Here is a 13542-nt window from a genome sequence, read left to right on the forward strand (position 1 = left end):
CTGCATCTGTCTTTTGCATATTCATATTTCTACATCTTTGTTCAAAATCTTCTTCTTGCCTAAGGTTGTCCTTCTTACTCTGCTTGATAATCTTTCCTGATCCACCTTGAATTGTACTTAATTCTTCAAACTGTCCCTTATTCTTCCTGTTCACAGTGGTCTTTTACTCCTCTGAATTTCTATAGCATTTACTGTAGTTAGCATTAATTTGGGACTTATGTATTACTTTGTATTAGTATTGTATATCTGTACATACTAAATATAAATATATATTTTAGTTATGTATACTATGTGTGTAATTTTCTCAACATTGCCTTTGTCTTTTAGAGCAAAGATAATATTGAGGGAAATGATACATATACTAAAATGCTTTCCCTTTTTGTATTTCCAAAAGCCTGATGCCTTGATGTAGGGGATGCTCAACAGGCAATTTTAAATTCTTTATAGGACCTGAAAATGAAATGACTTATAGAACAGTTAGCACATACTCTTTGCTAAGTTTTAAAATCTGAGGTATAGCAGGTCACTTGATTTTAATAACTTGATTATTTAATGAATTATTCTCTTCTGTTATTTTCATAAACTATTTTAGTTTGTTATCACATTGGCATGAGAAGATGCAATTGATGTTAAACGGTTCCTTTCCAGGGACATTTACCATTTGCTGTTGTAGGAAGTATGGAAGAGGTGAAAGTTGGAAATAAAATGGTCAAAGCTCGTCAGTACCCTTGGGGTGTTGTACAAGGTAAATAAGATAAATGTGAGCAGTTTGGAATGATTATTAGAGATATGCCACCTAGTATTCTTAAAATTATATTTAAAGCAGTTTTTGAGGGGGTGCTGGTTTTGGATTTTGATTGATTGTCGCAGGAGTTTGCTGTGCACCATTTTAGGTGACAGTCTGCAGATGACATCAGGCTCCTCATTTTTCACGCACATTCCTTCCTGGGTGTGCCATGACATTCGGAGGTGGGAAGCAGTAGTAGGGTACTTTGAACAGAATTTGAATGTAAACGCTAGTGTTCAAACATGATACATACACTAATTATTACTTAATTTTAGGGCACGATTAACCATTTTTTAATTTTTTTCTGGTCAACAGAATAAAATATTGTCAACTATTTCCAAAACAAACCAGTCAGTCAACTAAAAAATTAAATCCACTTGACATTTAGATTATTCATCTATCATTGTAGTGAGTAAGTAATGGGTACTATCTGGTTCATTTACTTGTGATGCTAATTAAGGAGGAATGGATTACCCTTTCAGTGCATGTTTCCAAATGGTGCTTTTTAGAAATAGACTAATTTTGTAAATAATGACAAATATTGAGAAATATTAACATAATATATAAAAATATAAAAGTTGTATTGCAGCTACTGGTTGCAATAACTTATTTTGTATTAATAGTCTTCTGGTCACCACAACTGTAAAAGAAGGACCATGTAAGTTTATTCACTAATTTTGAGTAGTGTCTAACACAGGATCATAAATGTGGTAATGTATAAAAAGAGTTTGATAATTGATACGTCGAGAGGATGGTACTCTTGACTTTGCAGAATTTACTGTTTTGGGGCTTTAGTGGAATAATATTACATACTCTTTTAAGGACCATATGAATCATCCTGACGATGGTTTGTAAGCTACTAACAAAATATTAATGAAATGACTAGAGCATATGGTAACATAATATAATGTATTTCTTTGCTATTTCCTGTTTATTATCCTTTGGCTACTCAATTGAAAACAAATTTCCTGGTCTGTTAATTAACTTTGCCTATAATTTGGCATGTGTAATGCAAGAGTGTTTTCCTTGGTAATTTGTAGAAAATAATTTTTATCTCTTGGGTTGATCATTTGGCCGTTTGTTATTTCAAATGTATTTTCATTTATTCATTCATTCAACAAATAATGATTTTGTGCCAGCAATTAAAAACCAGTATTGCTGTTTTATTATTTTTTGACTAGTGGAAAATGAAAGCCATTGTGACTTTGTAAAGCTCCGGGAAATGCTCATTTGTACAAATATGGAGGACCTGCGAGAACAGACCCACACTCGACACTATGAACTTTACAGACGTTGCAAACTGGAGGAGATGGGCTTTAAAGACATGGGCCCTGAGAACAAGCCTGTCAGGTAAGTGGGGAGTTTTCTTTTTTTTTTTTTTTTTTTTTCAGAGGTTTTTGGATTTTTTTTTTTTTTTTTTTTTATCATCATTTTATTGAGATATATTCACATACCACGCAGTCATACAAAACAAATTGTACTTTCGATTGTTTACAGTACCATTACATAGTTGTACATTCATCACCTAAATCAATCCCTGACACCTTCATTAGCACACACACAAAAATAACAAGAATAATAATTAGAGTGAAAAAGAGCAATTGAAGTAAAAAAGAACACTGGGTACCTTTGTCTGTCTGTTTCCCTCCCCTACTTTTCTACACATCCATCCATAAACTAGACAAAGTGGTGTTTGGTCCTTATGGCTTTCCCAATCCCATTGTCACCCCTCATAAGCTACATTTTTATACAACTGTCTTCGAGATTCATGGGTTCTGGGTTGTAGTTTGATAGTTTCAGGTATCCACCACCAGCTACCCCAATTCTTTAGAACCTAAAAAGGGTTGTCTAAAGTGTGCATAAGAGTGCCCACCAGAGTGACCTCTCGGCTCCTTTTGGAATCTCTCTGCCACTGAAGCTTATTTCATTTCCTTTCGCATCCCCCTTTTGGTCAAGAAGATGTTCTCCGTCCCACGGTGCCAGGTCTACATTCCTCCCTGGGAGTCATATTCCACGTTGCCAGGGAGATTCACTTCCCTGGGTGTCTGATCCCACGTAGGGGGGAGGGCAGTGATTTCACCTTTCAAGTTGGCTTAGCCAGAGAGAGAGGGCCACATCTGAGCAACAAAGAGGCATTCAGGAGGAGACTCTTAGGCACAAATACAGGGAGGCCTAGCCTCTCCTTTGCAGCAACCGTCTTCCCAAGGGTAAAACTTATGGTAGAGGGCTCAACCCATCAAACCACCAGTCCCCTATGTCTGTGGTCATGTTAGCAACCATGGAGGTGGGGTAGGCGAATACCCCTGCATTCTCCACAGGCTCCTCAAGGGGGCACTACATCTTTTTTTTTTTTTTTTTTTTTTCCCCTTGTTTGTCTTTTTTTCTTTTTTTTTTTTTTTTTTTTTTTTTTTTTTTTTTAACTTTCCCTTCTTTTTTCAAATCACCTGTATGAAAAAAAAGTTAAAAAGAAAACAAACATACAATAAAAGAGCATTTCAAAGAGACCATAGCAAGGGAGTAAGAAAAAGACAACTAACCTAAGATAACTGCTTAACTTCCAACATGTTCCTACTTTACCCCAAGAAAGTTACATAATATAGCAACATTTCAGTGAACTTGTTCCTACTACAACCATCAGAAATTAACAGACCATAGTCATTTCTGGGCATCCCCAGAACGTTAAATAGCTTATCTGTTCTTCTTGGATTATTGTTCCCCCTTCCTTAATTGCTCTCTACTGCTAGTTCCCCTACATTCTACATTATAAACCATTTGTTTTACATTTTTCAAAGTTCACATTAGTGGTAGCATATAATATTTCTCTTTTTGTGCCTGGCTTATTTCGCTCAGCATTATGTCTTCAAGGTTCATCCATGTTGTCATATGTTTCACCAGATCGTTCCTTCTTACTGCCGCGTAGTATTCCATCGTGTGTATATACCACATTTTATTTATCCACTCATCTGTTGAAGGACATTTGGGTTGTTTCCATCTCTTGGCAATTGTGAATAATGCTGCTATGAACATTGGCGTGCAGATATCTGTTCGTGTCACTGCTTTCCGATCTTCCGGGTATATACCGAGGAGTGCAATCGCTGGATCGAATGGTAGCTCTATATCTAGTTTTCTAAGGAACTGCCAGACTGACTTCCAGAGTGGCTGAACCATTATACAGTCCCACCAACAATGAATAAGAGTTCCAATTTCTCCACATCCCCTCCAGCATTTGTAGTTTCCTGTTTGTTTAATGGCAGCCATTCTAACCGGTGTTAGATGGTATCTCATTGTGGTCTTAATTTGCATCTCTCTAATAGCTAGTGAAGCTGAACATTTTTTCATGTGTTTCTTGGTCATTTGTATTTCCTCTTCAGAGAACTGTCTTTTCATATCTTTTGCCCATTTTATAATTGGGCTGTCTGTACTATTGTCATTGAGTTGTAGGATTTCTTTGTATATGCAAGATATCAGTCTTTTGTCAGATACATGGTTTCCAAAAATTTTTTCCCATTGAGTTGGCTGCCTCTTTACCTTTTTGAGAAATTCCTTTGAGGTGCAGAAACTTCTAAGCTTGAGGAGTTCCCATTTATCTATTTTCTCTTTTGTTGCTTGTGCTTTGGGTGTAAAGTCTAGGAAGTGGCCTCCTAATACAAGGTCTTGAAGATGTTTTCCTACATTATCTTCTAGGAGTTTTATGGTACTTTCTTTTATATTGAGATCTTTGGTCCATTTTGAGTTAATTTTTGTGTAGGGGGTGAGGTAGGGGTCCTCTTTCATTCTTTTGGATATGGATATCCAACTCTCCCAGCCCCATTTGTTGAAAAGACCATTATGGCTCAGTTCGGTGACTTTGGGGGCCTTATCAAAGATCAGTCGGCCATAGATCTGAGGGTCTATCTCTGAATTCTCAATTCGATTCCATTGATCTATATGTCTATCTTTGTGCCAGTACCATGCTGTCTTGGCAACTGTGGCTTTATAATAAGCTTCAAAGTCAGGGAGTGTAAGTCCTCCCACTTCGTTTTTCTTTTTTAGAGTGTCTTTAGCAATTCGAGGCATCTTCCCTTTCCAAATAAATTTGATAACTAGCTTTTCCAAGTCTGCAAAGTAGGTTGTTGGAATTTTGATTGGGATTGCATTGAATCTGTAGATGAGTTTGGGTAGAATTGACATCTTAATGACATTTAGCCTTCCTATCCATGAACATGGAATATTTTTCCATCTTTTAAGGTCCCCTTCTATTTCTTTTAGTAGAGTTATGTAGTTTTCTTTGTATAGGTCTTTTACATCTTTGGTTAAGTTGATTCCTAGGTACTTGATTTTTTTAGTTGCTATTGAAAATGGTATCTTTTTCTTGAGTGTCTCTTCAGTTTGTTCATTTCTAGCATATAGAAACATTACTGACTTATGTGCATTAATCTTGTATCCCGCTACTTTGCTAAATTTGTTTATTAGCTCTAGTAGGTGTATCGTTGATTTCTCAGGGTTTTCTAGATATAAGATCATATCATCTGCAAACAATGACAGTTTTACTTCTTCTTTTCCAATTTGGATGCCTTTTATTTCTTTGTCTTGCCGGATTGCCCTGGCTAGCACTTCCAGCACAATGTTGAATAACAGTGGTGACAGCGGGCATCCTTGTCTTGTTCCTGATCTTAGAGGGAAGGCTTTCAGTCTCTCACCATTGAGTACTATGCTGGCTGTGGGTTTTTCATATATGCTCTTTATCATGTTGAGGAAGTTTCCTTCAATTCCTACCTTTTGAAGTGTTTTTATCAAAAAGGGATGTTGGATTTTGTCAAATGCTTTTTCAGCATCTATTGAGATGATCAATTGATTTTTCCCTTTCGAGTTTTTAATGTGTTGTAATACATTGATTGTTTTTCTGATGTTGAACCATCCTTGCATGCCTGGAATGAACCCCACTTGGTCATGGTGTATGATTTTTTTAATGTGTCTTTGGATTCGATTTGCAAGTATTTTGTTGAGGATTTTTGCATCTATATTCATTAGGGAGATTGGCCGGTAGTTTTCCTTTTTTGTAGCATCTTTGCCTGGTTTTGGTATTAGATTGATGTTAGCTTCATAAAATGAGTTAGGTAGTGTTCCATTTTTTTCAATGTTTTGAAAGAGTTTGAGTAAGATTGGTGTCAGTTCTTTCTGGAAAGTTTGGTAGAATTCCCCTGTGAAGCCATCTGGCCCTGGGCATTTATTTGTGGGAAGATTTTTGATGACTGATTGGATCTCTTTGCTTGTGATGGGTTGGTTGAGGTCTTCTATTTCTTCTCTGGTCAGTCTAGGTTGTTCATATGTTTCCAGGAAATTGTCCATTTCTTCTACATTATCCAGTTTGTTGCCATACAGTTGTTCATAATATCCTCTTATAATTTTTTTAATTTCTTCAGGATCTGCAGTTATGTCACCTTTTTCATTCATTATTTTGTTGATATGGGTCTTCTCTCTTTTTGATTTTGTCAGTCTAGCTAGGGGCTTGTCAATCTTGTTGATCTTCTCAAAGAACCAACTTTTGGTGATATTTATCCTTTCTATTGTTTTTTTGTTCTCTATGTCATTTATTTCTGCTTTAATCCTTGTTATTTCTTTTCTTCTACTTGGTTTAGGATTGGTTTGCTGTTCATTTTCTAGCTTCTTCAGTTGATCCATTAGTTCTTTGATTTTGGCTCTTTCTTCCTTTTTAATATATGCGTTTAGTGCTATAAATTTCCCCCTTAGCACTGCTTTTGCTGCATCCCATAGGTTTTGGTATGTTGTGTTCTCATTTTCATTCGTCTCTATATATTTAGCAATTTCTCTTGCTATTTCTTCTTGAACCCACTGATTGTTTAGGAGTGTGTTGTTTAACCTCCAGGTATTTGTGAATTTTCTAAGTCTCTCATGGTTATTGACTTCTAATTGTATTCCATTGTGGTCAGAGAATGTGCTTTGAATGATTTCAATCTTTTTAAATTTATTGAGGCTTGTTTTATGTCCCAGCATATGATCTATTCTGGAGAAAGTTCCGTGAGCACTAGAAAAGTATGTGTATCCTGGTGATTTGGGATGTAATGTCCTGTAGATGTCTGTTAAATCTAATTCATTTATCAGATTGTTTAAGTTTTCAATTTCCTTATTGGTCTTCTGTCTGGTTGATCTATCTATAGGAGAGAGTGATGTGTTGAAGTCTCCCACAATTATTGTGGAAACATCAATTGCTTCCTTTAGTTTTGCCAATGTTTCTCTCATGTATTTTGTGGCACCTTGATTGGGTGCATAGACATTTACGATTGTTATTTCTTCTTGCTGAATTGCCCCTTTTATTAGTATGTAGTGGCCTTCTTTGTCTCTCAAAACATCCCTGCATTTGAAGTCTATTTTATCTGAGATTAATATTGCTACACCTGCTTTCTTTTGGCTGTAGCTTGCATGAAATATTTTTTTCCATCCTTTCACTTTCAATTTCTTTGTGTCCCTGTGTCTAAGATGAGTCTCTTGTATGCAACATATTGATGGTTCATTTTTTTTGATCCATTCTGCGAATCTATATCTTTTAATTGGGGAGTTTAATCCATTTACATTCAACGTTAAAACCGTGAAGGCATTTCTTGAATCGGCCATCTTATCCTTTGGATTATGTTTGCCATATTTTTCCCTCTCTCTATTAATATCCTTTATTGTACCCATACCGAATCTCTTTAGTACTGAACCTTTCTCCAAGTCTCTCTGTCCTGTCTTTGTTTCTCTGTCTGTAGGGCTCCCTTTAGTATCTCCAGTAGGGCAGGTCTCTTGTTAGCAAATTCTCTCAGCATTTCTTTGTCTGTGAAAAATTTAAGCTCTCCCTCAAATTTGAAGGAGAGCTTTGCTGGATAAAGTATTCTTGGCTGGAAATTCCTCTCTCTCAGAATTTTAAATATATCGTGCCATTGCCTTCTCGCCTCCATGGTGGCTGCTGAGTAGTCACTACTTAGTCTTATGCTGTTTCCTTTGTATGTGGTGAATTGCTTTTCTCTTGCTGCTTTCAGAACTTGCTCCTTCTCTTCTATGTTTGACAGTGTGATCAGTATATGTCTCGGAGTGGGTTTTTTTGGATTTATTCTATTTGGAGTTCGCTGAGCATTTATGATTTGTGTATTTATGTTGTTTAGAAGATTTGGGAAGTTTTCCCCAACAATTTCTTTGAATACTCTTCCTAGACCTTTACCCTTTTCTTCCCCTTCTGGGACACCAATGAGTCTTATATTCGGACGCTTCATATTATCTATCATATCCCTGAGGTCCATTTCGAGTTTTTCAATTTTTTTCCCCATTCTTTCTTTTATGCTTTCATTTTCCATTCTGTCATCTTCCAGGTCACTGATTCGTTGTTCAACTTCCTCTAGTCTTGTACTATGAGTGTCCAGAATCTTTTTAATTTGGTCAACAGTTTCTTTAATTTCCATAAGATCATCCATTTTTTTATTTAGTCTTGCAATGTCTTCTTTATGCTCTTCTAGGGTCTTCTTGATTTCCTTCATATCCCGTACTAGGGTCTCATTGTTCGTCTTTAGTTCTTTGAGTAGCTGCTCTAGGTGTGTCTCTTCTGGTCTTTTGATTTGGGTGCTTGGGCTTGGGTTATCCATATCGTCTGGTTTTTTCATATGCTTTATAATTTTCTGTTGTTTTTGGCCTCGTGGCATTTGCTGTCCTTGATAGGGTTCTTTTAGGGTTTGTAGACCAGTTGAAGTCCTTATCTCTAATTTATCAGATCTACAGCTTCGTGGAGTACACTTTCTCTAACTAACCAGCAGGTGGCGTCCACGAGCCACCTGTTCTCCACAAGCCAGATCTCCCCTGCTTAGCCTTTTTGGTGAGTGGGGGAGTGACTCTTGTGGGGCCCAATTGGTGTCCCAAGCTTGCGTGTGTAGTTGGTGTTGCCTGCCCTGTATGTGGGGCGTGTTTCTGGGCAGTCGGGGAGGGGGGGTGGCCCTAACAATCAAATCTCCCTGATGATCCTAGAGTTTTAAAGCTACTGCAATAGTCTAATCCTTCAGTTCAGTCCTGCCACAGTTTGTCTCTGCCACTGACCCACAAGTCTTTGGTATTGGCGTATGGCTCCTGAGACTTGCAAGTGGGCCCCTCTTCCAGGCTGTGCACCCCGGGTCCTCTGTTGAGGGATGACTGTGCTATGTCACAGGTGAGTGCTGTCCCCCCAGGGCAGTTCTGGGCTGCTGGGCTGTGTTGGAAGGCTCCCAGTCTGCTCAAATGATGGCTGAATGGGGCTCTGTTAATTCACACTGCTCCCCCTTCCCAGTTCTGGGACATTCAGCTGAGGTTGCAGGGAAGGCTAATGTCCACGCCCAGTTTTGTGGTGTGTGCCTGTTATTTGAAGCACTTCCGTCACACTGGGTTGTCTGGGGCAGCTCTGGGCTATGGGGCTGGCGATGGGCAGGAGTGTTTCCTGTCCACCAGGATGGTGGCTGTGAGCGGACACCCCCCCCTTCTTGGGAAGTTGTGTTGTTTAGTGAATTTTCTCAGCCACTGGATTATTGCCTTTTGTCTCAGAGCTCTCTTATTTCTGCTCTTGACTTGACGTGCCCAAATTTCAATTCTTTGAAGCTTTCTGTATTGAGCTTCTTAGAGTAATTGTTTTAGAAAAAGCAAAAAGGATTTAAAAAAAAAAAAAAAAAAAAAAAAAAAAAAACGGCCCTCCTCAGAGATCTAATGGGTTATTGAAATGCTAATAGACGAAGCAACCAGGGCCATTAAGGAAAGGTGCCCTGGGCGGAGAGATCAGCCTTGCTTCGGGATTTGCATATGCGCCTCAAGGCCTGATCTCCGCCCTTCCCCTTTCTGTGTTCACCAGAACTCCAAAAATCCTCTGCTTTTACTTTGGAGCTTCTCGTGTTGTTTTCCTTCTATGCCCGTCTCCTCTCTGCTGGGCTGGCTGCTCTCAGAGTCTCTGGTGTCTGGTCTCAGTCTATCTATGGTTGGAGTTTGAATCAGTAGAATGAGTTTCCGATGAGAGCAGCCGCTGCAATTCTCCCTTCTCCTTCCTGGAGCTGACAGCCCCTCCTCCCCCGGGACTGAGCCTGGCAGGGAGGGGCGCGGGTCCCCTGGCCGCAAAAACTTACAGATTTCGGTGATCTCAGCAGTTCCACATTTTCATGAGTGTTGTATGAAGTATGCCCAAAGACAGATTGCTCTGTGGTGTCCAGTCCACGCAGTTCCTGGCTTTTTACCTACTTTCCTGGAGGAGTAACTAAAACATACAGCTCACCAGTCTGCCATCTTGCCCCGCCTCTCAAGTGGGGAGTTTTCTAGACAAGCTGCTGTGGAGAGGAATCCAACCAAAGAAGAAATTAGAAAGGATTGTACCCCTAGATATATCCAGGATGATGGAAGAATAAGTTTTTTAGAAATCTCCCCAAACCCTGAAATAGAATCATTTAGTTATGATTAATTGTTGTGCTTCTCAAATCACTTGAAGCCTTCTTGGCTTTTGAAATTTCTTTAAATCCTTTTCTGACTTACATGGAGTTAGGTAGAAGGAATAACATACTGCAAAAGCTCACTTTATTTCAGTATAAAATGAAATAAATACCTGAAGGAAAAAAACTGATTAATTTGCCTTTATTTTTGTATTGATATGAAATAGGTGATAGTACATTTAACTTTGACTTCCAAAGAAAGTTGTTACAGAGTGATAGTAAACAAACTTAAAATATTTCCTGTTGATTTTTATCCTGATGAAAGTTTTAGAATGACTTAACATTTAGCAAAATATCTTATAAAGAAAGAATGGAAGTATTTTTAAGGAGTCAGAAATTAGATTGTTTATTATAATATTGCAGTATAGTTATAAGAATTTTAGAACCTGATAATCTTCCTGTTCAGTGATTAGAGCATTAAACTTGCTTGATAATTTTATTTTATGCTACATTCCTGACTTTTTTTTTTATGTTAAAACGTGTAAACTTAAAATTAGAATCCTTAATGTATTAAGTGAAATTTGATTTGATGTAGCCAGCATTCCAAAACAATTTTTGCATGGAGAAAAGTATGAAATCCTTAAGACAAACATTATTTTAAACTCTCATAACAGACTGAGGATTCCTTTTTCATTTCATTATTTGCATTTTACTCATTTCCCTAACTATTAGTACTTGTACCAGAGAGAAAACACAAAAGGAAAGAGGAAGAGAACATCAGATTAGTGCTGCTATTGCCTAAGATCTTGGATAGATTTAATAATACATGAGGTTAAATTAAAAAAAAAAAAAAATCAAGCTATGGATTTAGTTTATTAGTGTTTTTTTGTTTTTTGTTTTTTTGTTTTTTAGCTTCTGGTAGTATAATAAATTAAGAATTGTATGTACTTAACCCCTTCTCACTAGTCATTTTAAGGTATGCTTTACTTGTCATTATGGGCCAATTCTGTTAAACTGATTATTTTCTCTAGTGAAGATAAAGCATCTGGAGTTGGTTTCATTAGTGTTTCCTAGAGGTTTCACTTCTCATTTCTTTGGAGTCTCAGAGTCAATTCAGAGTTATGTGTGTGCGTCAATGAGGTAAGGATACTGGGTTGAGAGCAAGTGGAACAGACTTGAAATACACTTGCAGAAGAGGATTAATCTAGCTCCATAGTTCTTATACCTGGATAGTCATTAGTCTCGCATGGATGATTAAGAAATACAGGTTCCAGGCTGCATGGCCAGACTATCAAAGTAGAATTTCCAGGGATGGAACCTAGGAATCAGCATTAAAAATTCAGTCATTCAGCAAAGCTGTGTTACTTGTTTAACATCAGCCCAGCACTATGCTAGTCACTGAGTCTACACACTGTGGAATGAAACAAAGATCTTGCCCTTGTAGAGCTTCAGGGTGGGGTGGGAGGACACTGCTCCGGCTCTGAGTGGAAACCAACACGGGTGGCAGGGGGTGTGGGTCAAAAACAGAAGTGGGAGAGACCAGTTAGGAGGTTCCTACAGTAGTCCAGGCGTGAGAAGATAAGGCTTACACTAGGGTGGCAGTAGTGGTTTGAGAAGCATATTTAAGAAATATGATTTGAAGGTAAAGTTAATAGGACTGGAAGAGAACCTAAGATGGTGGCTAGGTGAGACGGCAAAAAAACACGTCCATGAAAAATACTAGATAAAAGCCAGAAAGTGACCCAGAACACCAGTTTCAGCGACGCACCAGCTGGACAAGTTCTGCTAAATCCACAGGGACCGTGCATTCTGAAACGAGTGAGTGAGCCTGCTGAAAGTCCGGCAGCCGTGCTGTGGTGTGGGGAAACCATGGGTTGGTGCTTGGAGATGGACTAGTTCTTTTTAAAAAAAAACAACAAAACAAAACCCGGGAGCGGCTGTGGATACAGTGGCGAGAACTGCATAGTGAAGCGCGGCAGGAACAGGCTGTGCCAACGCCTCAATATCTGGCATGGAAGATAGCCCTTCCCACACCCACTGCTAATTGTCTTGGAGCCATGAGGGCAGAGGGGAGCCAAAAGGAGAAAGAAACCACGCCCCTTGCAGCCATCTTCCTGGTGGGCTGTGGACGCTCCTGCCTGAGGCCAGAGCTGCAGCTCAGAGCCGCGCCAAGAGTCCCAGTGTGACAGGGAGTGTTTCCGCAAACACGCACACACCACAATATCGGCCGTGGACAGAGGCCTTTAGTGCACCCAAAGCTAATTGTCCCGGAGCTGGGAAGGCGGAGCTGTGTGAAAAGGGGGAAATTAACACGCCCCATTCAGCCATCTTTACAGCAGGCTGGGAATGCCCCAGCACGGCCAGGCAGCCCAGGGCTTCCCTGGAGGGTCGGTGCACACCTGTGACGTGTCACAGCCTTCTCTCAGCAGAGGTCCTGGAAGAACACAACTGAGAAGGGGGACCCGCTCGGAAATCTCAGGGACCCTACGCTAATACCAAGGACTAGTGAGTCAGCGGCAGAGACAGTCTGTGACAAGACTGAAATGAAGGCTTAGACTCTTGCAACAGCCTTAAATCTCCGGGAACACCTGGGAGGTTTGATTATTAAAGCTGCCCTGCCTCTCTAACCGCTCAGACACATGCCCCCTATTCAGGGCGGACAGCACCAACAACACACCCAAACTTAGAGCACCAATTGAACCCCACAAGAATCAGACCCCCCCACACTACAAAGACAAAGTTGGGGAGAAATGACATGAGGGGAATAGGTGATTTGCAGATGCCATCTGCTGGTTAGTTAGAGAAAGTGTACGCCACCAAGCTGAAGATCTGACAAATTAGAGATTGGTGTTTATCATATTCTGAAAGAACCCTATCAAGTATAGCAAATGCCCAAGAGGCCAAAAACAATGGAAAATTTTAAAGCATATGATAAGACCAGACAATATGGAGAACCCGAACCCAAACACCCAAATCAAAAGATCAGAGGAGACACAGTACTTGGAGCAATTAATCGAAGAACTAAAGACAAACAATGAGAGCATGGCACAGGATATAAAGGCCATGAAGAAGACCCTAGAAGAGCATAAGGAAGAACTTGCAAGAGTAAATAAAAAAATAGACGATCTTATGGAAATAAAAGAAACTGTTGACCAAATTAAAAAGATTCCAGATACTCATGGTACAAGACTAGAGGAAGCTGAGCAACAACTCAGCGTCCTCGAGGACCACAGAATGGAAAATGAAAGAACAAAAGAAAGAATGGGGAAAAAAATTGAAAAAATTGAAATGGATCTCAGGGATATCATAGATGAAATAAAACATCCAAATTTAAGACTCATTTGTGTCCCAGAA

At 39.2% G+C, this 13542-nt stretch overlaps 1 protein-coding gene across 2 annotated transcripts in view; it reads left to right on the top strand.

The window, feature by feature from the left end:
- Positions 1–13542, top strand: part of SEPTIN10 (septin 10) — a 98265-nt gene that overhangs the window by 67763 nt on the left and 16960 nt on the right. For both annotated transcript variants that reach the window (XM_037807297.1, XM_037807296.1), the window contains exons 7-8: positions 649–745; positions 1969–2137. In XM_037807297.1, the coding sequence (XP_037663225.1) occupies positions 649–745; positions 1969–2137 (266 nt within the window). The remainder of the gene's footprint in view (positions 1–648; positions 746–1968; positions 2138–13542) is intronic.

The sequence above is a fragment of the Choloepus didactylus genome, chromosome 17 (assembly GCF_015220235.1).
Source record: "Choloepus didactylus isolate mChoDid1 chromosome 17, mChoDid1.pri, whole genome shotgun sequence".
Lineage (NCBI taxonomy): Eukaryota > Metazoa > Chordata > Mammalia > Pilosa > Megalonychidae > Choloepus > Choloepus didactylus.